The following is a 27,188-nucleotide window of genomic DNA, read 5'->3' as shown; positions in this document are numbered from 1 at the left end:
TTCGAATCAGGTAACGCCAAATTTTCCCTTGGAATTCCTTTTGGTACTTCCGGATGGTTGGAGACCCACTTTCGCAGTTTGAATCTACGACGTCGTCTGCTCTAGAGATAACGTCGTCCATACACACGTCCTCTTCGATGGTTGGTGCTACTAGAGAAAACCTGTCCCGCTCATCAGACGCCAGCTGTTTCAAGGTCCGAGTGGCGAGATATGGGGCAGATTTGGTGTCGTATGTCACGGTTAGAAGTTCGTATGTGAAAACCTTCCCATCTGGTGACGTCCACAAAACGCATTGTGGAGGAGTGTCCTCCAAATTCGTCCAGATCTGCCGAAGCATTTTCTCCACATCAGCTACAACCATCACCTGACGAATCCGACTGCGGAGAACGATCGACCTGAGATCTTGCTGAACGACTGATCCAGCATACAGTGCATCAGTGAGCGATACATCTGTAGACGTTTACCATGAAGCGTCAAATACCACTCTCACCTTGGTCGTGGTGCTAGACTCCTTGATCACCGGGTGGTGGGATAGAAAACAACACTTAACTGTATTCTCCTCGCAGTCATCCATCATGCGCATGTGACCGAGATCCAGATATTCAGTCATGAAGTCGCTGTACTGCTTTCGAAGCCGTTCATCCTTGGACAACCTTCGTTCTACTGCTCGCGGCCGTGTGAGAGTAGTGCACTTCGATTCACCGATTTCCACCAAAACTTCGGGGTTCTTGGGGAGGGTGACCGTGTACCGTCCATCCGATTCCCGCTTGACTGTCCATTCTGTAACCAACCGTTTTCTGGTTACAATATAAACTATGGTTTTCACTTTGATTTTGTTTAACTTGTCAATATTGTATTATTGTTATTATTGTTTGTAAATGTTTAAATACAAAATTAATGTTTGTTCTCCGTCTCTCTCTTTGCACATTTGAATCACATTAACTTTGTATTTATTAGCCTACGTTGGTGCCAGCATTAGTTATTTTTTTTCTCAAGCCCTAAAGTTATGTATTTGTTTGTTTTTTTTTATATTTTGTTATTCCATAGATATTTTTCAAAGTTTATTAAAAGAAAATTAAACCTAAGTCTATTTAAAATCGTATAAGTATAACTTGCATACAAGTTTTTCAAATTCAAAATGGCACCAATCAAAAATATTGTAACCCTCGTCACTGCTTGGAGAAACGTCACGATCCGGTAATCAACTGTCAACGTCACACTGGAGTCGGGGCAAGGACCACCGGAACGGATGTGAGATAGGGATAATTTGGGAATTCTGGAAACTACAAAGTCCTTTTTGAGTACGACAGGAGGGTCTCTTGTAAATTGTGTTGACCCGGAGGAGCGAAATTGATACCATTATAAAGTGTCTTGGGAACCACTGCAGGTTTGAGCACCACTGCTCTAAACAACTTCCACTGCTGGTGTGAGCACCACTGCTCTTTTTTTTTCCTTCTAAACCATTGGGGGATAAATCTGCTCATCAGACACCCTAACAGGAAGGTTAGGGTAGTGTGGGGTTAAGGCCGTCTTCTACAATGCCGGTAGAAGCCAGGACTACTCTCTCCTCGACCCACTAAAACACATTCCTATGGTCGCCAAACCCTATGTCTCTCCGGAACCACCAAGAAGGTATTGCTTCAGAGAGGGGCTAGTGCATATCGCACCCTCAAGGTTAGCTGCCGTAGCCTAGCAGCAACGAACATCGATGACTCGCTCTGGAGAGTCCATCACGGTAGCGTGCTGGCGCTTAGCCAGTTTCCCGAGTGGTCCTCGCCACTCCCTTTGTCCTCGGAAGGCGGGCAGGGTCAACCCCGCCCGCGCCCTACTGCTGAGTGGACATCAAGAACTGATGCCCACATGCAACCCGATCTGACCTGCCCGCAAAGGAAGGGTATTACTACCCATCAGGCCCTATCAGATGCATCGGTAGGTTGCAGACAGCAGGGTCTCACCTACCCCGACCCTTACCGGGGACCCCTTTCCAACCGCGGGCTCAGATCCAACCCAGTAGACTGACGCCACGACAGCACCGCTACCGGGACTTCCTCTCCGCGGCCACTTAATCGCTGTAAGGGTCGATCTCGACCGCAGGGCACCGGTATGACCTACGAAGCCGACTTCGAACCCCTGGACCACCTCTTGTACTGCATCTGGACTAGCCATTCTCCGAGTCCACGCGCCACCTCCTCTGTAGCTCCCAGACGATATGGGTGATAGCCGTTGAAACGGCATTCCAGCTAATCTCATCCCTACACATTCTCTGGACCAAGTTGTCCGGAGTTGTGTCCTCCCCGCATGTGGCAAGCATGCGGTCACGCATTGTGCGAAAACGCGGGCACACGAACAAAACGTGTTCCGCCGTTTCCTCTAAACCATTGCACACTGGGCATTCGGGAGAATCCGCATGCCCGAAACGGTGTAGATACTGTCGGAAGCAACCATGACCTGTAAGGACCTGTGTCAGGTGGAATGAAACTTCCCCATGGCGCCTATTAATCCAACTATCTACCCTCGGTATCAACCTATGGGTCCACCTTCCTTTGGTGGAACTGTCCCACGCGCGCTGCCATTTGACCATAGAGGCCATCCTGACAGTCTTGCGTATGCCTCTTGTGCCGCGCATTTCGAAGCACTCCATGTCCTCACTGATAAGAATGCTGATAGGCACCATACCAGTAATGACACAGAGAGCGTCGTGTGACACGGTACGGTACGCGCTTGCAACCCTCAGACACATAAGCCTGTAAGTACTTTCCAGCTTCTGTAGGTAGCATTCAGTACTTAGCGCGGTACCCCACGCCGGGCCGCCATACCTAAGTATGGACGTAGCAACACTAGCCAGAAGCTTGCGCTTACTGGCGTACACCGCTGAGCTATTGGACATCATCCGGGACAGTGCCGCAATAGCTGTGGAGGCTCTTTTACAGGCATAATCGACGTGGCTACCGAAGGTAAGCTTATCGTCGATCATCACGCCCAAGTGCTTGACAGAGCGCTTCGACAGGATAGTGCACTCTCCTACACTGATCTCCGTCTGCTGCGCCGACTGCATGTTGTTAACAACCGTCACCTCTGTCTTGTGGTGAGCCAGCTCCAGTTTTCTGGACCGCATCCACGCCTCCACAACCTTGATCGTGTGGTCGGTAGTCAACTTCACCTCCTCGATCGTTTCACCGTAGACTTCGAGCGTAATATCGTCGGCAAATCCAACAATCACCACTCCCACTGGGTACTCTAACCTAACCTCAACACCTCGTCGTACATGACATTCCATAACACCGGACCCAGGATGGAACCTTGCGGGACTCCTGAGGTTATGTGAAAGCACTTCCGACCCACCTCCGTGTCGTAAACTAGTACGCGATTCTGGAAGTAGCTTCCGAGAATCTTGTACAAGTACTCCGGTATCCCCAGACGCAAGAGCGCATCGGCAATAGCAGCCCAACTGGTGCTATTAAATGCATTCCTTACATCCAGAGTCACTACCCCGCAGAAGCGAATTCTCCTCCTCTTAGGCTCGAGTGCTTTCTCGGCGGTTTTTGTAACCGACAAGATAGCGTCTACGGTGGACCTCCCCTTCCGGAAGCCATACTGGTTGCTCGAGAGACCATTTACGCTCTCAGTGAACTTCAACATTCTATTGAGGATGATCTTTTCGAGCACCTTCCCCGCCGTGTCAATCAAGCATATTGGTCTATATGCCGACGGGTCTCCGGGTGGTTTCCCCGCCTTTGGCAATAGTACCAGGCTCTGCCTCTTCCAAGCTGCTGGGAAAACTCCCTCGTCCAGGCATTTCTGCATAGCAGCCCTGAACATCTCGGGAGCTTCTGCAATAGCTACTTTTAAGGCCAGGTTCGGAACTCGGTCCGGACCTGGGGCCTTATCTACGCTAAGGGACTTAGCTATCCCCGCAAGTTCCACATCGGTGACCCTTTCCTCATCGCCAGCCCCAGTCCCGGATGTCCTATGAAAGGAGGCCAAGGACTAGGATCATGACGCGGAAAAAGTCCTCCAATGATCCCCTCCAACATCACTGGAGATTGCTCTGTAGGAGCCATCACACCTCTCGTCTTGGCCATAACGATCCTGTAGGCGTCATCCCACGGGTTCATATTGGCACTCTGACAGAGACCCTCAAAGCAGGCCTTTTTGCTTGCTCTTATCTCGGTCTTGAGCGCGGCTTTTGCAGCGGCGAACACCACCCACCGTTCGTTTCGCTCTTCCTCTGATCGTGCTCGCTGCATCCGCCGCCTAGCCCGTAGGCAGGCGCGGCGCAGGTCCGCAATCGCGTCGGTCCACCAGTAAGCCGGTGGCCTCCCATTTCTAGGTGGACTCGCCTAGACCACTGCTCTGTGCAGCTTTCATTGTACAGTGGTTCACGCCACACTTTTAAAGGGTCGTTTTCCAAGGCGATCTTCGGAAATATTTCTCTCAATTAGGCGGACTTTCAACCCACTTACCATTGATTTTCGGCGAAAAAAACCTAAGAAAACCATACATTCAAAAAAATAAAAACTATAAAAATTTGATTTTGTAAGGACCATGCAATTAGGGGAATTTATTAACTACTAATCATAAGGAGAACGTTCAATTTTCTACTTGCGCATTTTATTGAGTGTATCTCACACACACTAGGAATCGTTGTGGCCGATGCGATGCTCGTTAGTCGACTTCGATGGGATGCACTATAGACACTATAGATTCCATAGACTCGCGGAGACATGGTTGAGCAATACGATTTTAGTGTGTTTTGCCGTGAATTTAGAGTGTACCGAGCGAATATGATGTCACGCAATCCATTGTCGCTATTGAAATCGTGACGTCATGCTAGTTTGGCTACACGAACTGACAGTTCGTTTGGCTACAGTTGTCTTCGCCTCCGCGAGTCTATGGAATCTATAGTGTCTATAGGATGCACTGGAGCGGGCTCAGCGGCGGGGGATATCAGTGCGATGATTCTGCGATTCCGGACAGGGAGTCCAGATCTGCTGCGACAACTCGGCCCGTGTAACGGTGGGCCTGTATCACAAAAGATCAGAAAATTGGTCGCAGTGATAAGTTACCCTACAAAAAAACGGTGGGCCTGGCGTTTCACTTTCTTCGCACCCGGGGAGCGGTACCATTTGCTCTAATTGTTCGCGAGTGTTTTGGTGTAGATCGAGCGGGGTTTAACACAAATTGGTTGAAATTTCAACGATATTGTTCCAACGGTCTCGCACTTGTGTCTATTTTATGACTTCTCGACACATTATTTAGGTGGTTTTAGAAATCCACACCGACCAGATAGCGCACTCGCGACGTACGGCGCACGATTTTTCTTCAGACCGCGGAAATAACTTTTAAAACGTCCACAGTAAACCCACTCGATCGACCGGTTGGATCATTAACAAAGTCGTATGGAAATCACAACCGCACAGTGTTCGAAATCGATGATTTTGCGATCAAAATTAAATAACTTTTTTCACGTTGGTTCTAGAGGTTTGGCGTGTTTTACAAAGTTTTTCTGCATGTTAAAAGACGTCTTTTGATAAAATGTAATAAATGATTAATCCCCCTAGAAGTGAGATAAAAAATTTATTTTTTCGAAATATTTTTTTAGAGGTTTGACGTCTTTCGCAAAGTTGTAGCCCATAATAAGAGAAACAAAATCGTAGAACATGTCAAAGCTCCATCTCCTACGGTTTTCGAGATATAGGGCATTTTATGCGAAGTACCCCTAAAACTAGTTTTTTCAGTGTAGCTTCAACAGATAAAATCCTACAGTTTTGTGACCTTCTACAAACTTGTTCAGGACGTCAAAATACACATTTCTTCCGAAGATGTCAAGTTATTATATCTTAAAACAAAAAAGTTATAGGCAAATTTATCATATTTTAAGGTGTACTTTCACCTTAATTAACTATTTCCGGCGCAAAATGGCGCAGATGGCTCAGTCGGTAGTTGAAAGATTAGACTTTTTACTATCACTTGAGGGTGGAAACCCTCGTGGGCAATAGTGGGAAAGGTGGTTTAAATACATGGCAAAAACTAATTATTTTGCCTGTAATACAAGAAAAATAAATAAAAATTAATCATTTAGGAGCCCGCTGTATTTTTTACTGCATTTTGTGATTTCCGGCAATATTTTACAACATTTTTCAGCATTATTTATTTATTTATTTACTTAAATTAGCGACACTTTACACCAAAGGTGCATTCGTGTCGTTTTTGAGCATTGTTTTTACCAAACAGAATAATTCATTGATGATTTTGAATTCATATTGTTTACTATCAGATATTCAAGCAATTTCTGATAAAGTTACTTTTGAAATTAACTGTTCGAAGTTTTTTTTTAGGGACAATATTCAAGTTATGCAGCGCTAGGAATAAAAAAAAAGAAATATTAAACAGTTCAAGAGGTGCATCAAAAAACAGAGTAGATTTTTTTTTCATGTATTTATATTTATATTTGTTGTTTGACTTTTTAACTACGGAAAATATCAGAAGAAGTTTTGATTCTTCCGATAGCAGATTAACAGTTTTTTCGGTAATTCACGAGTTTGACTTAAAACTGAGAAGCAATTGAAATATATCAGATATTAATCAATTTTTAATCTCTTGACGTTAATCAAATACAAGTTTTTACGTCCCATCGTCTGTATCATGAGTTAATTGATATATTTTTCATATATTTAACAGTACTTTTAACGAAAATCAGGCTGAAAATAATTTTTTATATCGAAATGATCATTTGGTATAAAAGATTTACGTTATTTTCACCAGAAAAATCGTCAAATATGTATTGAAGAATGTTACAAGAAGAATTACAACTATCTTAATTAGAACTGCGAAGGTATTTATCAAACCGCATTTAATATTCTAACCACTGTAGCCATTTAATGTTATGAATTTTGGGTAGGTAGACAATCGTTTGGGCATAGATAGGTTGTCATAAGTTTGAAGAAATTCAATACTTTTATTTGGAACTAGTTTTAATTAAAACTCTCGGGTTATAACAATATTTTCTTCTGTTTTTTTTTTTAATTTTTAGTGATAAAAACTCACTGGTTTCTGCAAAAACTTTGTAAAGATATTGCCGGAAGAAACACAGTGCAGCAAAAATTACTGTGGGCTTCTTAATTATTATTTTTTATTTTTTTTCTTGTATCACAGGCAAAATAATAAGTGTTTGCCTTGTATTTAAACCACCTTTCCCACTATTGCCCACGAGGGTTTCCACCCTCAAGTGATAGTAAAAAGTCTTATCTTTCAACTACCGACTGAGCCATCTGCGCCATTTTGCGCCGGAAATAGTTACTTAAGGTGAAAGTACACCTTAAAATATGATAAATTTACCTATAACTTTTTTGTTTTAAGATATAATGACTTGATATCTTCTGAAAAAAATGTGTATTTTGACGTCCTGAACAAGTTTGTGGAAGGTCACAAAACTGTAGGATTTTATCTGTTGAAGCTACACTGAAAAAACTATTTTTAGGGGTACTTCGCACAAAACGCTCCATATCTCTAAAACCGTAAGAGGTGGAGCTTTGACATGTTCTACAATTTTGTTTCTCTTATTATGGGCTACAACTTTGCCGAAAACGTCAAACTGCTAAAAAAATATTTTGAAAAAATAAAATTTTTATCTCACTTCTAGGGGGATTAATCATTTATTGCTTTTTATCAAAAGACGCCTTTTAACATGCAGAAAAACTTTGTAGAACACGCCAAAGCTCTAAAACCAACCTAAAAAAAGTTATTTAATTTTGATCGCAAAATCATCGATTTCGAACACTGTGAACCGATCTAACAATTCATCTAGAAGATCTAAACTTGAAACGCATGGTCACATAACTACTCCGTGACGGACGCTGCCGTTGTCTTCGCTCCTCCGGGTCAACACAATTTACAAGAGACCTCCTGTCGTACTCCAAATTCTTTTAAAGCATCCAGAATTCCCAAATTATCCCAAATAGACTTAGGTTTAATTTTCTTTATTTTAATAAACTTTGAAAAATATCTATGGAATAACAAAATATATATATATAAAAAAACAAACAAATACATAGCTTTAGGACTTGAGAAAAAAAAAATAACTAATGCTGGCACCAACGTAGGCTAATAAATACAAAGTAAATGTGACTCAAACGTGCAGAGAGAGACGGAGAACAAACATTAATTTTGTATTTAAACATTTACAAACAATAATAGCAATAATACAATATTGAAAAGTTAAACAAAATCAAAGTGAAAACCATGGTTTGTATTTTAACCAGAAAACGGTTGGTTACAATCTTCCCGGAGATGGGGAAAAAACGGATGGTTTTTTTAATGTCACAATCAGGTACAACTCTTCTCATCAATCACTTTTTGAATTGATCTTGAAAATATCCATGTGGAGGCTATCCTTCAAGCGTCAGAATAAACACGTTCTAGCTGTCACTATTTCATTGAGGCCGATCAGAAACCCAGAATAAGTCAACCACTCTAATCTATACTACACAACATCAACATTCAAAAGAGAATACGATATAAACCTCTCTCTTCTAATTTTATTTGTCACAAATGATTTGGACCAGATTTATCGCTTTCATTCAGCACTCTTCCATTCGTACCATTTATACACTCCCACATTCATTCACTTCATTCAATCATTCATTCACACACGTGTACATAAACTAACTATTATCTATTAAGCTTAATTTGAGGGTACCCTAATTTATTTGTGATTGCCTTTCGTCTACGCATCTCTTTTCTTTGAGTGGCGTGACGACAATTCACAAGATTTTTCCATCACATAGTTGGTTGCCTTTCAATCTCTCGTAAGCCGAGAGCAAATGTTTGGCAGCCACCGATAGAAGTAACTGCACACTTATCATTTCGATGTAAATGGCTGCGTACTTATGCACTGCTTGTATCACAGCCCTGAATGTCGGCTCGATGATGATTCGGTTTCCAATCTGTCAAACTATTAACCGACAGCTAAAACCAGGTGCTATCATTTTTGTTTTGCTTTCATTAGAAAGCTAAATTTAACGCAATCCTTTTCTGCGCACAGGTGAGTTGGTATTTTTTGTCTATTTTAGGTTTGGCGAGGAGACGAAGTTGGAATGGTGGAGCGGTGATTGAGGATTTGTTGAGCGATCTTTGACAACACTTGCACGATGGTAGTGGTGCGATATTTATGGCATTTTGTTTGGCGAATAAATGAAGTTGAGAAGAGTGTTTTGTTTTTCCGGGCTTCAAATGGACGGCAGGCCAGATGCCGAGGTTTTTACCTGTGAGATCCTCCAACTCGTACGACGACGTGCCGTGCTTGTTTACCACCCGGCAGGGGAGAAATTGACGACCGTACTTTGCATTATAGTGTTCCGCCGCGTTGGATAGCTTCATATTCTTCCGATATACTAGCTGTCCGGGAACGAATGCTTTCGCGAATTTGTGATGACGAAGGTTGTACGTTTTAGTTGTAGAATCGTGAGCTTTGGAAAGGTTCTTCGATACGATGTCATACAGATCAGCAAACATCTGCTGTTTTCGAGCTTCACGTTGCTCCTGAGTCAGCTCTTCGTCGTGACGGACTAACCGGTGATCACTTCCGACTTCTGACATCTCACGACCGTGTGTAACAAAGAACGGAGTATGACCAGTGGACGAGTGAATGCTGGAGTTTAGGACCATTTCTATTTCTGGGACCTTGGTGTCCCACTGGCGCTGATCATCTTTGACGTAGGTCCTAATCGCTGCATTGATTGTCCGATTGATTCTTTCGACGGGATTCACCTGTGAGTGGTATCGGGAATTCAACCAGTGTGCGATTTCGTACCGGTCAATGAGCTCTTTGAACTCTTTGGATAGAAAACAGCTTCCGTTGTCGGTGATAATAACCTCAGGGACGGAGTTCCGGTGAAATCACTGTTCTTTCAGAATTGCACACAAGGAAGAGCTCCCGATACTTCTCACAGGCTGAATCATCACCCATTTCGAAAAGTAATCGGACAGTACCAGTAGGTGCTGGTTTCCGCGCCGACTCCGAGGTAGGGGTCCAATGTAATCGACCGAAATGATTTGCCAAGGTCGTGTGGCTAGACGCATCTTTCCCATTTCTGGCGCTACGGGGACCGATGGAGCTTTGACCTCTTTGCAGGTCTGACACTGCTGGCAGTATCGGCGGATTTCACTAGCCATCCGAGGCCAGTAGTACCTCTGTCGAATTCTGGCTAAAGTTTTATCATAACCAGGGTGGAACACCTCGTCATGACACGCATTTAAGATGCCGGGAATGTCAGCTTCTTTTGGAATCAGCTTCCATTCGAAGCGTGAATCATACGGCTGATCTTGAGAAGAGACAAACTTGAGGAGTCTGCCGTCCTCAACCCTTAAATCAACAAAATTGTCCGGCTGACTGGAGACCTTTTGTAGCATGGAGGTGTACCAAGGTGTAGGTGAACTTTGAACTGCCGCAACGCTCCGGGACAGGGCATCAGGGACCACGTTCTCCTTTCCCTTCCGATGAACCGCTGTCATGATATATTGCTGCAGATCAAGTGCCCACCTGCTACATCTTGATCCTACCTTCCATTTAGTCTTGCATTTAGTATTCAGTGAGAGCGGAGGAATCGGTGACTACGGTAAAATGGTACCCCTCTACGTATCCCCGAAAAGCTTCAATCGCGAGAATAGCCGCCAGCGCTTCTTTCTCCGCCGCATGGTAGTTTTTCTGGGGTGTAGTCAATTTGTGGGAGAAATACGAAATGACCCTTTCGCCGTCCTCCTGTTGCTGCGTGAGTACACCTGCAACCGCTACATCGCTCGCATCTGTTTGAATCACGAACTCATTCGTGAAATTTGGGCTTCCGAGTATAGGGGACGTGATAAGACATTCTTTAATTTCGCAAAAGGCACGTTCGGCACCGTCATTCCAGCGAATGACTTTTGACTTCGTACACACGTCTAATTCGGTGGTCGGATCGCTAGGAATATGAACAGAATTTTCATGTTTCCTCTCACTCTCCGCTTTCAAACAATCTCGTAACGATTTACGCTTACGAGCGAGATTCATGTCTCTTGAAATAATGACACGACGGACTGCCAATTCATCATCGAGTTCTTCATCCAGAAGGTAATCAACCTTCATGGAATAGTACCATCTGGCCACAAGCTCACTTGCTTGATCATAAGTCAGCTTTGAATTGGCCATGACAGAATTCTAAAATAATTCAGATCAGGTAAAGTATATTATTTACAAAAAAAGAACTTTAAATAAATGTAGGCACAAAAAAACAACAACAAAATAGCAATTAAACTTAGAAGAGCAAATCAACACAACATAATTCTTATACTAAATAGAAAAAAGATTATTTCAATGCTGATTCTCAGTTACTGACCATTCTCAACACAATAGCTTCAGAATCGACGTGTTAGGTTATCATCATCGGCGGACGTCTGCTTTTCAATTCTCACGATCTTTCCGCCAAGTGATTTTAGATTCAAGCTGACCTGATGACTACGCGATTATTTTGATCAATTTCTAAATGATTGAAATTTCTCCGATAGACCACCAGAAAAAGAGATTTACTTTCGGTCCTAAAAAGTAAATCGCTTTTTCATTTATGTTGGGCGCCAATTGATACCATTATAAAGTGTCTTGTGAACCACTGTACAATGAAAGCTGCACAGAGCAGTGGTGCTCACACCAGCAGTGGAAGTTGTTTAGGGCAGTGGTGCTCAAACCTGCAGTGGTTCCCAAGACACTTTATAATGGTATCAATTCGTAGTTCTCCTCGCAGTGCGCTTCTTCTGAAGAGAATTTGCTGACGGCTCCCACTTCCTCGCAGGACCAAAACCGTGCCATTAGTTCCTCCAGATCGTCCGATACTGCCATATTGCAAGTGTACTTGTTACCCTGACTTGCTGTAGTGACTTTGCCTGTCACTATCCACCCAAATACGGACTCGGTCAGCACAGGTAAATCTTTTCCAGTTGGATTTTCCTTCCAGTTGGAAAGAAGCTGAAGAAAGCTTGGATCCCTATCACCAAGTCGACCTTTCTTGACCGGAAAAACTCCGGATCCGCTAATTCGATGTCTACCGGTATATCCCATCCATTTGCCTGAACTGTAGAGGTTGGTAGGCAAGCTGTGACCTTCGGTAGAACGAGAAATTCCATCGATCGAGCGTACGACGAGTTTCGAGACCTGACGACCGCGAGATCTTGCGAGATGCCTTCAGTAGGTCGGCTCCAGAGGCACGTTCTCCTCCATTTCAAAAGATGCCTTAGTGCTTCATTGACCGATGCCCATAACACAAGTTTACAAAATAAAACGAAAGTCGTGAACTTCTGTCAACGACCAAAGTTTTTGAAGCACAATTTAGTGCTGATTTCGAAACCGACCTTCAAAAAATTTTAAGTAGAACAGTTTTTGAGTTTTAGCTCAATATCGAGTTTTGCAACTTTTCAAAATATGTAATTTACTAAAATTCAAATATATTGCGTTTTGTTTAACCAATTTTAAATCTTTTTCCATAAATTAAATGCTGAATACAATACCATTCGAACATCTGAATACAGGTTTTGCATCAGATTGATGAAATTCAAGATATTGGCGAGTTTTAGGGATGATCTTCTTAAATTTTAGCAAAATTTCCAAAATTTATTGAAGAAATGTATTTTTTTCAATAAGAAAAAAACAACTTAAAAATTCTTTCTCGACGTTTATTTGACATATCATATGTAGGCGAGTTACAGTAAAAATTTTAGCTCAACCGGAGCATTGATTACAGAGAATGAGATGTTTGAAGTGAGCGACTTTGCTTAAAAATAGAACAAAAATCGATTTCAAATCATCAACCTTGTATGGAAAGTCGAAAAAATTTCCGCTCCACTGTATTTTTTTTTTCCTTCGCGTTTTCGAACTCAGGGCATGATTCTACACCAAAAACGATCATCAGCTTACCGAGTTCAAAAATGCTGTAAACTAGTGTAATCAAAATGTCCGCCCTTTTAACCGCTACCTTCATCGTCTAATAGAGATTCTCGGTGATGAAGTTGCATTCCGACCCTGAATCCAGTAGCGCTCGTGCTGGATAGCGAGGACCTTGGTCGTCTTCGATCACTACGACTACTGTAGCTAGGAAAACCTTAGATGAGACGCACTGTGCCGCGTTGGAAGAAGTAGATTCAACCGCTGAGGCATTCGCTGCCTTCGAAATTGCACCTGTGCCGTCCTGCTTAGCGCTATCTCCCAGATTCGCCTTCCCTGATGATCCTTGGTTACCGTTAGAGTCTCCTGCTTTGACGCACAGCAGAGAGTGATGTCGTGCCTTACAATACCGACAAGAGAACTTCGATGCACACTCTCGAACAAGATGACCACGTTTGAGGCAGTTGCGGCAGAGTGATTGTTTTCTCAGTCGGGAATCTCGGCTGGACAACGACATCTTCAGAAAGGCTGGACAAATGTGGAGTCCATGAACCTCCGAACACGACGGACACTTGGCGTTGTTAGACTGTACGGCGTTGTTGCTGACCTTCGCTGAGAATGGTTTCCGTTTTAGTAGTAGGGATTGGTCGATCTTCGTTTCTACCTTCGCTGGTAGAGCTTCGAGAATTTGCATTCTCCGCTGTAGACATTCCAGCAGATCCTTTACAGTGTCCTGCTGCATCGTAGACGAATGTTCTTCCCACCCGCGTCGTGTGGTAGGATCGAGACGAGAACTTAGAAGTTCCACCAGCAACAGATCCTTATAATCCGCTGGCTGGATAATCTGGCCGAGCGTTTGAATCACACGGTCGAATCCATCAACAAATTTGTGGAGATCCGTGGCTGATTCCTTGATGAGCGACGGCAATTTGATCATCGCTTGCACCTGCTTCTTTTTGAGAAGCTTGTTGTTATAGCGCTTTAGCAACGTCTGCCAAGCAACCTGATAATTGTCTTTTGTGATCTTTAGCGGATCGATCAGTGCCTTTGCCTCACCTGCCAGGCAACCTTTCAGATAGTAAAATTTCTCCGCTGCTGGTAGATCGGGTTTTACGTGAATCAGGGAAGTGTCAAGATCCCTGAAACTCAACCAATCGTCGATGTTGCCATCAAAACATTGGAGCTTGATTTGAGGCAGCCGAACGTGGTCCATCATGCCATGTAGAGTGGCGTCTCCAGGATGAAGCGTTTGGTTCTGAGTGGCATCGCTCTGGAACGCTTGAGCCTTCTCCACTAGAAACGATTTTGCATCGTAGTAGCGGTTCTCCATGTCCACTTGGCTGGTCTGAAGGCTTTCTTGTTCCTCGAAATCTTCGTGCGCTTCGATTTCCCAAACAGTTTCACTAATCTGTACCCATAGCGTATCCAACTTCTCAAGGCGGACATTGATTTGAGCAGCGGTAGCATCATCTTTGAAGTGGCTAAAATATAAACGACTCATAAGAAAGTGATCATTCGTCATAAATAATTCCAAAAGTCCCAGTGAAGAAACAGGGGTGTAAGCAGTAATAAATAACAAAAGTTCCATAAACAAATAGAAAAATGCATAAATAAATCAAAAGTTCCCATAAATAATTGATTTTTGAGCAATTAAAAACGTCAAAAATGCAATGAATAACTCAACTGTTGCAATTAAAAAAGCCAATTTTCCCACCAAAAAACTTCGAATTTTCCATAAATAAATTCAATTTTTCCATAATAAATAAAAAAAAAATATCAAAAAAGCAATAAATAATTCAAAAAGTGCAATAACAAAAAAATAAATTATCAATAAATATCAAAAAACGAGCAATAAACGTAAATGCATTTTGAGCCAAAAATTATATAGAACATGCGGCGCAACTGCATCGATTCGGTTCTAGGCAAACCACAGATCCACGAATTTGCCCGGTATAATGCAAACATAGATGTTATCCCTTTTTTAGGTCCGACGAGCGATAGCGAGTGCGGACAGCAAGCAATTGCTCGGTAAATTGCAATCATAGTTACGCAAGCTTTTCAGTCGTTGCAGTCATATAAGTGCGATTCAGCATTTCACTGTCTCAAACTTTCCTGCAGTTGTTTTTCATGGGTAATTTCGTCATTTTTTATTGCATTTTTTTGAATTTTTTATTGCTTTTTCGATATTTTTTTCATTGTGAATTTTCTAATTTATTATGGAAAAATCGGATTTATTTATGGAAAATTCTAAGTTATTTGGTGGGAAAATTGGCTTTTTTTATTGCAACAGTTGATTTATTCATTGCATTTTTGACGTTTTTAATTGCTCAAAAATCAATTATTTATGGAAACTTTTGATTTATTTATGCATTTTTCTATTTGTTTATGGAACTTTTGTTATTTATTACTGCTTACACCCCTGTTTTTTCACTGGGACTTTTCGAATTATTTGTGGGAAGTTTTGTATTTATTATGGAACGTTTAATTGTCTGCCATACGCAAATATTACTTAAAGATAATTTGAGTCCCTTCAGTTTTGTAGTCAACGACTTCAGGGAATCCGCACTCCTCGTGATGGGTTTCGCCATGGTTGCTTGCCTTACGCAACCGGAGCTCGGACGAAACTCGGTGATCCAGCAGTATCCTCAACTCGCAGTATGGTTGAATCGATTGAGAATCCAAATTCGAGAGAAAACGCAGATGTAGTATGCAAATTTGTTTGCTTCGGCTAGACATATACTGTTCAGCTCACCTATGAGAAGAAACAGCGGCGCTACCGAAGCCAAAGTAGCAAACTCCGATTTGGTTCACCTCAACGTACGGTCAGTTGTCTCAGGTTTCGATTCAAGCCAGCAATACGTAGGAGTGGAAAACCCAATAATGTAGTATGCAAATTTGAAACTTCGTCTAGACATATACTGTTCGCCTCACCTATGAAACTACAACGTGCAATTGTAGTCGAGTCCAAATTGCATCCAAATGTCCAAATCATCACAAATTTCTAATGTCGTGGGTGGTACAGTGTGAAATCACCTCAATTCGATTCAATTCCAGTGCAGCGAAGAAGAAACAACCAATGTAGATGCACAAAAATGCCTGCTTTGGCAGGACATATACTTAGTGTCACTTGGAGAACTAAAGGCGCTGAACGAATTAGCTTCAGTCCGAAAACCAAAGCAAAGCAAAGCAAAGATAACCGTACACATCGTAGTTGCTACTCCGTGATTGACCAGAACAATCGAAGTTGCACAGAGAGCCAATGAATGTGAAAGCTTGGGACTAGCTAACCATTCTCAATGTTACAAATTCGAGAGTTCAGCTATTTAAAGTCAATAACGGCGCTGGCCACGTCCTTACGGTCATCAGGAAAGGGAAGGAATGTTAGTTCGACAACCGTTGCTACTAGAAACCGTGGAATCCACAGCATCCCCACAGTTGTCACGGGAAGGAATGGTGGTTAGTAGGGTAGGGTAAGGTGTGGATCTAGGTGCCACCTCTGTTAGGTGATATGATCCACTAGTTATATGGAAATACACGTCGCGGTCTTCATCACGATTATGATTTATTTGATCACGATGACCACTGATCCCGGATTTCGTGCTCGCGTTTCCATCGCCCTACCGTGGAAACCGACTAATCTACGATTATTGTAGCGCGATTCTGAACCCGGATTTTTCACTCGCACTTCCATCGCCCTACCGAGAAAACCGACTGACCAACGAATATTGTAGCGCGATTCTGAACCCGGATTTTTCACTCGCACTTCCATCGCCCTACCGAGAAAACCGACTGACCAACGAATATTGTAGCGCGATTCTGATCCCGGATTTTTCACTCGCACTTCCATCACTCTTACCTGAAAATTGTCAGCCATTCGAAAATTCTCAAGCTAATCTGATTCCGCATTCCACACTATCGCTTGCATGGCTCTACCAAGAAAACCGACTGACCAACGAATATTGTAGCGCGATTCTGATCCCGGATTTTTCACTCGCACTTCCATCGCCCTACCGAGAAAACCGACTGACCAACGAATATTGTAGCGCGATTCTGATCCCGGATTTTTCACTCGGACTTCCATCGCCCTACCGTGGAAACCGACTGACCAACGAATATTTTAGCGCGATTCTGATCCCGGATTTTTCACTCGCACTTCCATCGCCCTATCGAGAAAACCGACTGACCAACGAATATTGTAGCGCGATTCTGATCCCGGATTTTTCACTCGCACTTCCATCGCCCTACCGAGAAAACCGACTGACCAACGAATATTGTAGCGCGATTCTGATTCCGGATTTTTCACTCGCACTTCCATCGCCCTACCGAGAAAACCGACTGACCAACGAATATTGTAGCGCGATTCTGATCCCGGATTTTTCACTCGCGCTTCCATCGCCCTATCGAGAAAACCGACTGACCAACGAATATTGTAGCGCGATTCTGATTCCGGATTTTTCACTCGCACTTCCATCGCCCTACCGAGAAAACCGACTGACCAACGAATATTGTAGCGCGATTCTGAACCCGGATTTTTCACTAGCACTTCCATCGCCCTACCGAGAAAACCGACTGACCAACGATTATTGTAGCGCGATTCTGATCCCGGATTTTTCACTCGCACTTCCATCGCCCTACCGAGAAAACCGACTGACCAACGAATATTACGATTCTGATCCCGGATATTTCACTCGCACTTCCATCGCTCTATCGAGAAAACCGACTGACCAACGAATATTGTAGCGCGATTCTGATCCCGGATTTTTCACTCGCACTTCCATCGCCCTACCGAGAAAACCGACTGACCAACGAATATTGTAGCGCGATTCTGAACCCGGATTTTTCACTAGCACTTCCATCGCCCTATCGAGAAAATCGACTGACCAACGAATATTGTAGCGCGATTCTGATCCCGGATTTTTCACTCGCACTTCCATCGCCGTACCGAGAAAACCGACTGACCTACGAATATTGTAGCGCGATTCTGATCCCGGATTTTTCACTCGCACTTCCATCGCCCTACCGTGGAAACCGACTGACCAACGAATATTGTAGCGCGATTCTGATCCCGGATTTTTCACTCGCACTTCCATCGCCCTATCGAGAAAACCGACTGACCAACGAATATTGTAGCGCGATTCTGAACCCGGATTTTTCACTAGCACTTCCATCGCCCTACCGAGAAAACCGACTGACCAACGAATATTGTAGCGCGATTCTGAACCCGGATTTTTCACTAGCACTTCCATCGCCCTACCGAGAAAACCGATTGACCAACGAATATTGTAGCGCGATTCTGATCCCGGATTTTTCACTCGCACTTCCATCGCCCTACCGTGGAAACCGACTGACCAACGAATATTGTAGCGCGATTCTGATCCCGGATTTTTCACTCGCACTTCCAACGCCCTATCGAGAAAACCGACTGACCAACGAATATTGTAGCGCGATTTCCAATTAGCTTCAGTCCGAAAACCAACGAAAAACCTCAGGGATTGTGTCCATAAATGAGTTGACTGGCAACAATCCAATTGGCGTCGAAAGGGTTGAAATTTATTCAGGTGTGTAGAATCACAAAACCAGCTTCGGCTGCGCATATACTATAAAGTGTATTTACCTGACCGCAATGGCCGTTCCGCGATGCCCGAGCCTGGAAGCAACCTTGGAAACGTCCTTCTCGATGTTGCAGTTGGTCGTCTGTCCGGGAATCGTCACTTCGGTGTCGCTATCAGTCGTCGTTACAGCATGCACAAATTGAAATCGTCCCGAATCAGTTCTTTGCGAACCAATTCACCATCGGCGATACTCGTTGAACGATGATCCTCACAGCGACCGTTCCATGCACAAGTCGCAGCACATCGTCATCACATTCACAGTCCGGTTGATTCACGACAAGCCACAGTCACACAATGATCGAATGGTTGGCGTCAGTGGGGAATGTGGATCATGCTTCGGATAAACATATACTAACTAGAGTGTTCTTACATACCTGACCGGTAGTAGAACAACGCTCCGGTTATTCTACAATCCTGCAGACGTTCGAATACTGCTAGCCGAATCCAGATTCCCACACGAGACTTCGTTGATCCCAGTTGATGGCGAATAGCTTGGCACGAATCCTTTTGGCAATGGTCGAGTTGGTTGGAGGATCCTATTGGATTGGTAGATGATGATGGTAGCCCAAGCAACACACATGTTATATATTAGTTACGACAGCGCAAGTTTTGGTTGTATAGAAGTTTATTTGACGTTATTTCAACACAATGTAAGAATTACGTAAAATTAACTTCGATACAACTAAAACTTGCGCTGTCGTAACTAATATATAACATGTGTGTTGCTTGGGTGGATCCTTTCACACGATCTTGAATGGCCGAAGGATCCTTTGAAGACGGCTTGAGATGGTTACTTCTTCCTTTGAAGCCCGTTTGGATGGCGCTTGCCCTATTCAGGACAGTGTAGTATGGCGAGTGTCCTTTGTCCAACTAAGGGCCTTTGCTGGACGTTCTTGGCGCAAACTGGTCGAAGCGTCAAAATTCAACCGATCCGTGGTCTGGCGGTTGTGGAGAATCCGGCTCGAAGGACCAGTTTATGTCGGAGAACATCCGACCGAAATAGTGTTCGACCTCCACTTGACCTTCACCAGAACGTACCTCCTTTTCCTTAATACATCAAACGTCCCTCTTCGTTGTCCTTTCCTTCCTGATTCCTTGAATTTCACGAATCCATCACGTAGAATTAGTCATCTTCAGACCATCGCATGCAACGTATAACACCAGGTTTACATAAAACACTTTATTTTCCCACAAAAACACTACATAAACTTTATTAACATTAACACTGTTTATTACTTAAAACTAACACATTAAAATCGAGCAAGGGTTCGCTCCTTGCGACTGATCGCGACGACGTACTGAGGATCAACTTACTTCTCTAATTCTCTCTGCTCTCGCTGACCGTCGATGACCATCCACTCCGTAGTGGTAGTGGACCGTACCGATGTCCACGTAGATGTGAAGCGGTTCACTACAACGACCGCAACAGCAACAGTAGCGCAATTCGGCCCATGGAGTACCTGAATGTAGCGAGCATATCCAGCCGTTGGCTGCATCCGTAGTAATATATGATGTTGTTCGTAGACCTAAAACTTCCCAAATATGATAGGCTTTACAAAGCTGAATTGATGACTATATACTTACACTAGTTTACAAAATAAAACGAAAGTCGTGAATTTCAGTCAACGACCAAAATTTTTGTTCGAAACCGTTCTTCAAAATTTTTTAAGTAGAACAGTTTTTAAGTTTTAGCTCAATATCGAGTTTTACAAATTTTTAAAATATGAAATTTACTAAAATTCAAATATATTGCGTCTTGTTCAACCAATTTCAAATCTTTTTCCATAAATCAAGAGCTGAATATGATACCATTCGATCATCTGAATGTAGGATTTGCGTCAGATTGATGAAATTTAAGATATTGACAAGTTCAAGGGACAATCTCCTAAAATTTTAGCAAAGTTTCCAAAAATATATGGAGAAATGTATTTCAAAACATCAACCTTCAATGGAAAGTCGAAAAAAAATTTCCGCCGTACTGTATTTTTTTCCTTTCGCGTTTTCGAACTCAGGGCATGATTCTACACCAAAAATGATCATCAGCTTACCGAGTTCAAAAATGCTGTTAACACTGTTACACTGCACAATGGGAAAAGATAGGTATAAAACACGAATAAATTCAATATCTCTGCTCGGAGTGGATGGATTCGAATGAAATTTTGACACAAACTGCAAAAATCTCTACAGTTTCAGATAAGGAGTGTGTCGTTCGCCGCACGATGCTGGAAATTCATGTATCGGCCTGAGATGGTCAAATTTTGGTCTTCGTGGTTTATGAACAGCCCCTTATGCACTTAGATGCTCTTCACTAGCATCATGTCAAGCTTCAACTCATGCTCTAGAAACTGTTTCACATCGGCCTTGCTAGGCCGCCACGGAGGAACAGAAGTGTCCAACTACTTCTTGTAACCGACATGATTGAATAACAAAAAAAAGCTCAGAAAGGAACCGAGCGCGTGTTGTTTCATTGAGTGATGGATAACACCAATCCATCAAAGCAAACCATACACTCAGGCAAATAACCGTAAGGAATTCATAAAAACGCATTATGAAATTTAGCCATAACTTAAACATACGATATTCGTAAGTATTCATTATGAAACATGTGGAAACGGAACAGATTCTGTTGCCGGTATCCTTAAATTTGCATTATGAAATCATAGACAAGCCATAATGTAACATTCATTATGTCACATTATGAAACTCATAATGTTCTCTCTTGATTTCAAATGAGACCTTACGAAATCATAACGTATGTTAATGAATTCATCAGAGCTTGATTATTATTTCATAATGTTGTTTTATGATTTATTGCTGCTGAATTATGAAGTTCAGTAGCCAAATTAAGAAAATCGTAGCGCTTAGCATGGAATTAGATTCTGGGTGGAATGATGCAATGCATATCTAAATTGACTCTAGAGTGATTACTTTACGCATGAACTGAACCATTTTGAATCCGGAACTAGTTTATTTGTTGTTAATTGTTCAGTTTCATGGTAATGAAGCTTTCGCTCAAGAGAAAATCTCTCCTAATTTTACGAAGATGGTTTACGGTAACTATACGAAGCGGTACGAACCGCTGCATACTTGTGACAATGACATCGCCGTGGTGCAAATTTAGTTTAGTAACGCACATTATGATTGTCTAACTATAGATGCATTGAAAAAGTTAAACAGTTCTATGAAAATCAGCATGATCGTAACGAAAATCATAGCTGCCCTATGAACATTTTTTTTTTCATTTTTCTTGCTGTTTCATAAAGCTTACTTTATGAAATTTGGGTTACGTACAAAAGACTGCATTACGAAAGGCTGAAATAACAAAAGGCTGAAACACGAAAGGCTGAAACATTGAAAGGCTGAATGCATCACATCACAGGCTGAAATGCCATACGGCTGAAATAGTGTTTCGACTAGTTTTCAAACGCACCAGCCTAAAGACTAACCTCAACACTTACAGCTTAGACAAACAGGCGTATCACTCCAATTGGGAATAATTACATATATTCATTGATTTTACGATCTATTTGAAAATTTGCTTGTCTGTCGATTTTCCAGCCGTGGCACTCGCATATGTTTTAGTTTTGCTTAAGCTTGATGATTGACCGTCCTACCGTCTCCTAGTTCATGGTTGTCCAAACTAATCCATTTTGGGGGAACAATGTTCACGGAACACGCTTCAGTTACTATGTTCTGAATCGGAAAGTTTTGCGACTGGTCATAATGCTATGGATTACACAACGCAACAAAAATTAACTATTGGTCTGTCTCAAGACCAAACTTATGTGTCTCTGACAGATTTTGGGCCGCTGAATCCGAATCCGGGCACAGATTTGCTCCAGCACGTCACAATTCTGAGCTATACCTCAATTCATAGGGTAAAATACACGAATTTGGTTTTTTTTTGACAGCAAACCATTAAGCAGAGAAATATTTTTTTGGGCAATTAACATCTAAATTAACGACTCATGCAAATTTAGATGTTAGTGGAGCGGACCTGGTGTGATGGTTAGAACATTTGACCATCACGCCGAGGACCTGTGATCGAATCCCACTCCCGGACAAACTCACAAAATGTGAGTTCTTCCCTCGGAAGGGAAGTAAAGCGTGGGTCCCGAGATGAACTAGCCTTGGGCCAAAATCTCGTTAATGCACATAAAAAAAAATAAAAAATAAATTAAGATGTTAATTGACCAATTAACCCTTTGATTGCTTAAAAAAATTCCATGCCTAATGGCATGCAATCAAAGAAGCCCAAAATCGCATATTTTGCTCTATAAATTGAGGTATAGCTCTATATATAGGTGTAGTCTGTCAGAGACACTTGCTCTTGAGACAAAAAAATGTTGCGCTGTGTTATTGAACGCCTATATTACTAAAACAGTATTTTTCAAAAGAATAGGATATATTTCAAAGAAGGGAAAATCTCTGATGATATTGTTAGTAGCCGTAATGACAACAATGTCCAAAACAACATGACTCAAAAGAATAGCTCATGTTTAAAGAAGGAAAATTTAACGATATGAATATTATCAGTTCCTTTTTGTGTTCGTTGGTATACACCATTAGCCTCTTCACTAAGTTCAGTTTCGAAACTAAGGCCCATGCTGTGGGTTACGCGTTTGATTCACGTTTGAACCAAGAAATTTTTTTTATGAAAATTTTCTAGACTCCCTTTGGCATTGAGTATCATCGTGCCTGTTACACAATGTGCCAAAGCGGAGAAGCAGGCTTGATCTCAGTTCGGGTGTTACTCCAAGAAAAGGACGAAGTGCTATAACTTATATATGCAATTTCGTATTTTCAGCCTTTTCAATTTTCAGCCTTTCGTAATTTCAGCCTTATGTTAAAGTTTCTTATTTTCAGCCTTTCGCATTTAGCCTTTTGAAATTCAGCCTTATGTTGCCATCCCTGAAATGTGTATGTTCAGTTGCCTGAGTGTAGTTACAGCATCTTAAACTTAGTCATTTTGTATGAAAATCAGAGATTTTCCGATCAATTATGCTCTACAGTTTATTTATTGTCATTCAAAATTTTAATTACCAGCAGCGCTATGTTGGGTACATAGAAAACATCTTCTTCCTTATGTCCTTCAGATAAATGTGCTTGGAATACGAGAGGGTGATTTGGCTTCGTTGATAAGGTACCATTACTATAGAAAGTTATGTTTTCATGTGACAGCAGCTCCCTGAAATGAAAAGAGAAATGTTTGATGTAGAAATACACAAAAAACACTTTCAAATATTTTATATATTTTGTATACCGTCGATGGGGGTGACAATGGGTCTGGGGGGTGAGATTGGGTCAAAACGGAGAAACATGAAATTTGAAATAGCTCAGCAACTATCGCTAATTTATATTGAAAACTTTATATTATTTCAAAGAGGAGATGTTTTTACACGTCATGATGCAGAATAAGATGTTTTGCAATAATCGTTTTTTGTTAAATTTGTGGTAAACTTATATGATGAAATTACTAGTAAATCACTCTGAAAAAATTCTCCTTCGTAATGTTTAACACAAGTACCTAACCATAAATTTTCTTATAAGTGGTTAGCTGTAGGTATTACCTGGTTGATGTAATGAAAAAATCGGGCTGTCATTGCTCATTTTATTTAAAAACTTAATATTTTCGACCCTATGTCTAAATATTAAGAATGGGGGTGAGATTGGGTCAAGCAAGTTATCAAGTGCACATAACCTTAACTAAAAATTCAACTTGTTATCCAGTCCCCATTTGACGTTAGAGTGGTGCTATGTTCACCGTATCTTCATAAAAGCACGCTTTCTTTCAAAAATATGTTGAGAAGTGTCAAACGAGTATGTTAATACGTTTAGTGCCTATAACAATTCATAGCAATACACCCATGCGTTTGGACAGCTCCTCTAATCATCAGCTTATCTTCAGTGTACTGCAATATCGTAAGCTCACAAAATAGACTTAACATAATATTTGGACGACCCTCTATCTTGAGATGGAGTTATTTGCTTTAGCAATATAGAGGCCAATGATCATGTACATAAGAGTTTATAACGGAGGGTTTGGTTAAATACTTCTTATGCAGTATACTAAAACTATCATGTTTTTTTTACAATCAATCTTTCAATGCACCCCTCTCTCATTATAATCCCCCCTCCTGTGATGGATGTTTAAACTCTTATTGAGGATGATTATGATGGCTAAAAATGGTGATTCAGTATACAAACGTTATTTTATCAAATTTCAACCATTTTTTCGGTTGTATTAGCTCTTTTATGTGGATTAGTCATCTTTTAAAATTACCTAAGTTTTTATTCGTCATGATAACATAACGGCCCCCCTTAGATCCGGCCCTGAGCGTGCCTGTCTGGATCATATTGACCCCAACATCTTACTAGGGTTAAGAAATATTTCATATCTGACTACCAAAACGCCATCCAAAAAACTCACAGTATCCGAATGCCAACCCAGCATATTCTTCTTCTTCTTCGTCTTCATGGCGATTACTCTTACCTATACTCCAATTCACGGTGACGTCATGGCTAAAATATAAACGAATCATAAGAAAGTGATCATTGTCCATGACAAAATCAGAAATTGCCAATAAAAAAGTAGAGGTAGGAGCAATAATAAGCAACAAAATTTTCATAAACAAATCAAAAAGCAATAAAAAATGCCGAAATTTCGACGAATAAATCAACAATTGCAATAAATAGCTATATTTTTCCCACCAAAAAAGTTTAAATTTTTCATAAATAAATTTGATTTTCCCATAAATAATTTAAAAATTCCCAATTGATAAACACCAAAAAAGCATTTGAAAATTTAACAATAAATACGAAAAAATGCGCAATTAACTTGAATGCAATTCTAGGTTAAAGTATCGGCCAAGCCATGCGAAGCCGCATAGAGGATTGAAGAACTGAGGCGGCAGAAGGCCGCCGAAGTTTCCAAAATCCAACGCGCCGTAACTGCGTCGATTCGGTTCTAGGCAATCCACAGATCCAAGAATTTGACCGGTAGAATGCGACCAGAGGTTTTATCCCTTTTCAAAGTCCAACGAGCGTTAGTGAGTTCGGACAGCAAGCGATTGTCTGTTAAATTCAACCCCCCCGTAACTTGACAGATGAGCTCAGTTTCGCGTACCTACTTGCAAATCGCAGATGTCGCTACTGTTCGTAAACAACGGGTCCATCCTTCACTGACGCAACCATTTTTGTCCATGCGAAAACATCTTTTTGTTTCGTGGTGAGTGGAAGCCAACAAGAGGCTAGCGTTTGGTATCAAAAGGACGTATTCAACAGAAGTGCATAAACCAATGTTCATTAATTTGAAATTATTTTGATTTTTCTTTTTGTTGTTGTAAAAAATGTAATAAAAACACATGTTTAACCCTCCTTTGGCATTGGGGTCATTTTTGACCCAAACCGTACACTACGCCAGCGAGCTGCTGCCAACGTAATGCAAAAGGAAGATTAAACGGTCTCCCATATTAATTGGTGGCTGTGCATGCTAGACCAAACCGAAGATCAAACTCGAAAAAAATCTGCAAATATTTTTTTTTAACTTCCATTTTGGATTGGCCACCAGATATGTAGCTGTAAAACGTAAGCATAAGTAACCTAATTTATTACTTGCTGGTGCTTAATACTTAACCGCGCTAGAAGAAAACGGGAGTTTCTTATTAATTTTATAAAAGCCGACTATTTTGCCTTTACTTATTTTATAGATCATAATTTTCGCTTCTAGTAAACAAATTCATCATGCCGCACTTAATTTGCATTTACCTACCACAAAAAAGCGGAAACAACAAATGTTTAATGTTTTAATATTTTTTGTTCGGTTTGTTATTGTCGGTTTTCGTCCTTATCAAAAGTAGCGCTTGCCGCTTTGAATCTGACAGTACCACCCGGACCAAAATTTTTAGGTACGCTGACGTTGTTCGGCAGCTGTCAAGTAGCTCCCGGGTTGGTTAAATTGCACACATAGTTTCAGTATTCGTATCATAGTTTTACGATGTTTAAAATGTTTTGCTGGAAAAATATAGTTTTTATTGCAATTGTTGATTTATTTGTGGAAATTCTGACATCTGAAATCGAAAATCTATTATTTATGGGAATTTTTGATTTATTTATGCGCTTTTTGATTTGTTTATTGAACTTTTATAGTTTTTATTGCTTCCACTATTTATTTATTGGCAATTTTAGAATTACTCATGATTTTTTTTAAATTTATTATGGGGCGTTTAATTGGCTGTCGTGACATCATCAAGAAATCGCTCTCTTTTTCTCCTATGGGAAATTAGAAAACAACAGGACCAACACCTGTGAAACTTAACGGGTACTGGTCCTGTTGTTTTCGAACTCTCTGAAAGAGCAAAAGAGATAGAATTGTGGTATATAGGATACTGCAAGATGACGTCACGAAGCCATGCACTGACAGTCCAGCGAGCTTCTTTACATGGACTTAGTCTTTAGAAGAGATCCGGCAAAACTTTTTTTGATACAATTTTAGTAAAACAGTAATTAGGCGATTGATTTTGTACTAGTAAAGTAAAGTTGCATATAATCGATATTTTCGTTTCATAATGGTTTCGGGACGAAAAACGTAAATTTTATTTTCGCCGCTCGTTAAAGATTCTAACGCCTTGTGAACAGCTCCTTCTGGCGTTCGATTAGAATAGATCGAA

The 27,188-nt window shown here is 41.4% G+C and overlaps 1 protein-coding gene across 11 annotated transcripts in view; it reads right to left on the bottom strand.

Moving 5' to 3' along the window:
• The window catches only part of LOC134288082 (scavenger receptor class B member 1), a 682,758-nt gene that overhangs the window by 381,142 nt on the left and 274,428 nt on the right, over positions 1 to 27,188 (bottom strand). For all 11 annotated transcript variants that reach the window (XM_062851798.1, XM_062851801.1, XM_062851795.1 and 8 more), the window contains one exon: positions 23,563 to 23,707. In XM_062851798.1, the coding sequence (XP_062707782.1) occupies positions 23,563 to 23,707 (145 nt within the window). The remainder of the gene's footprint in view (positions 1 to 23,562; positions 23,708 to 27,188) is intronic.

This window comes from Aedes albopictus, chromosome 2 (genome assembly GCF_035046485.1).
Source record: "Aedes albopictus strain Foshan chromosome 2, AalbF5, whole genome shotgun sequence".
NCBI classification, from domain to species: Eukaryota; Metazoa; Arthropoda; class Insecta; order Diptera; family Culicidae; genus Aedes; species Aedes albopictus.
This window is presented reverse-complemented; position numbering and strand designations above follow the sequence as displayed.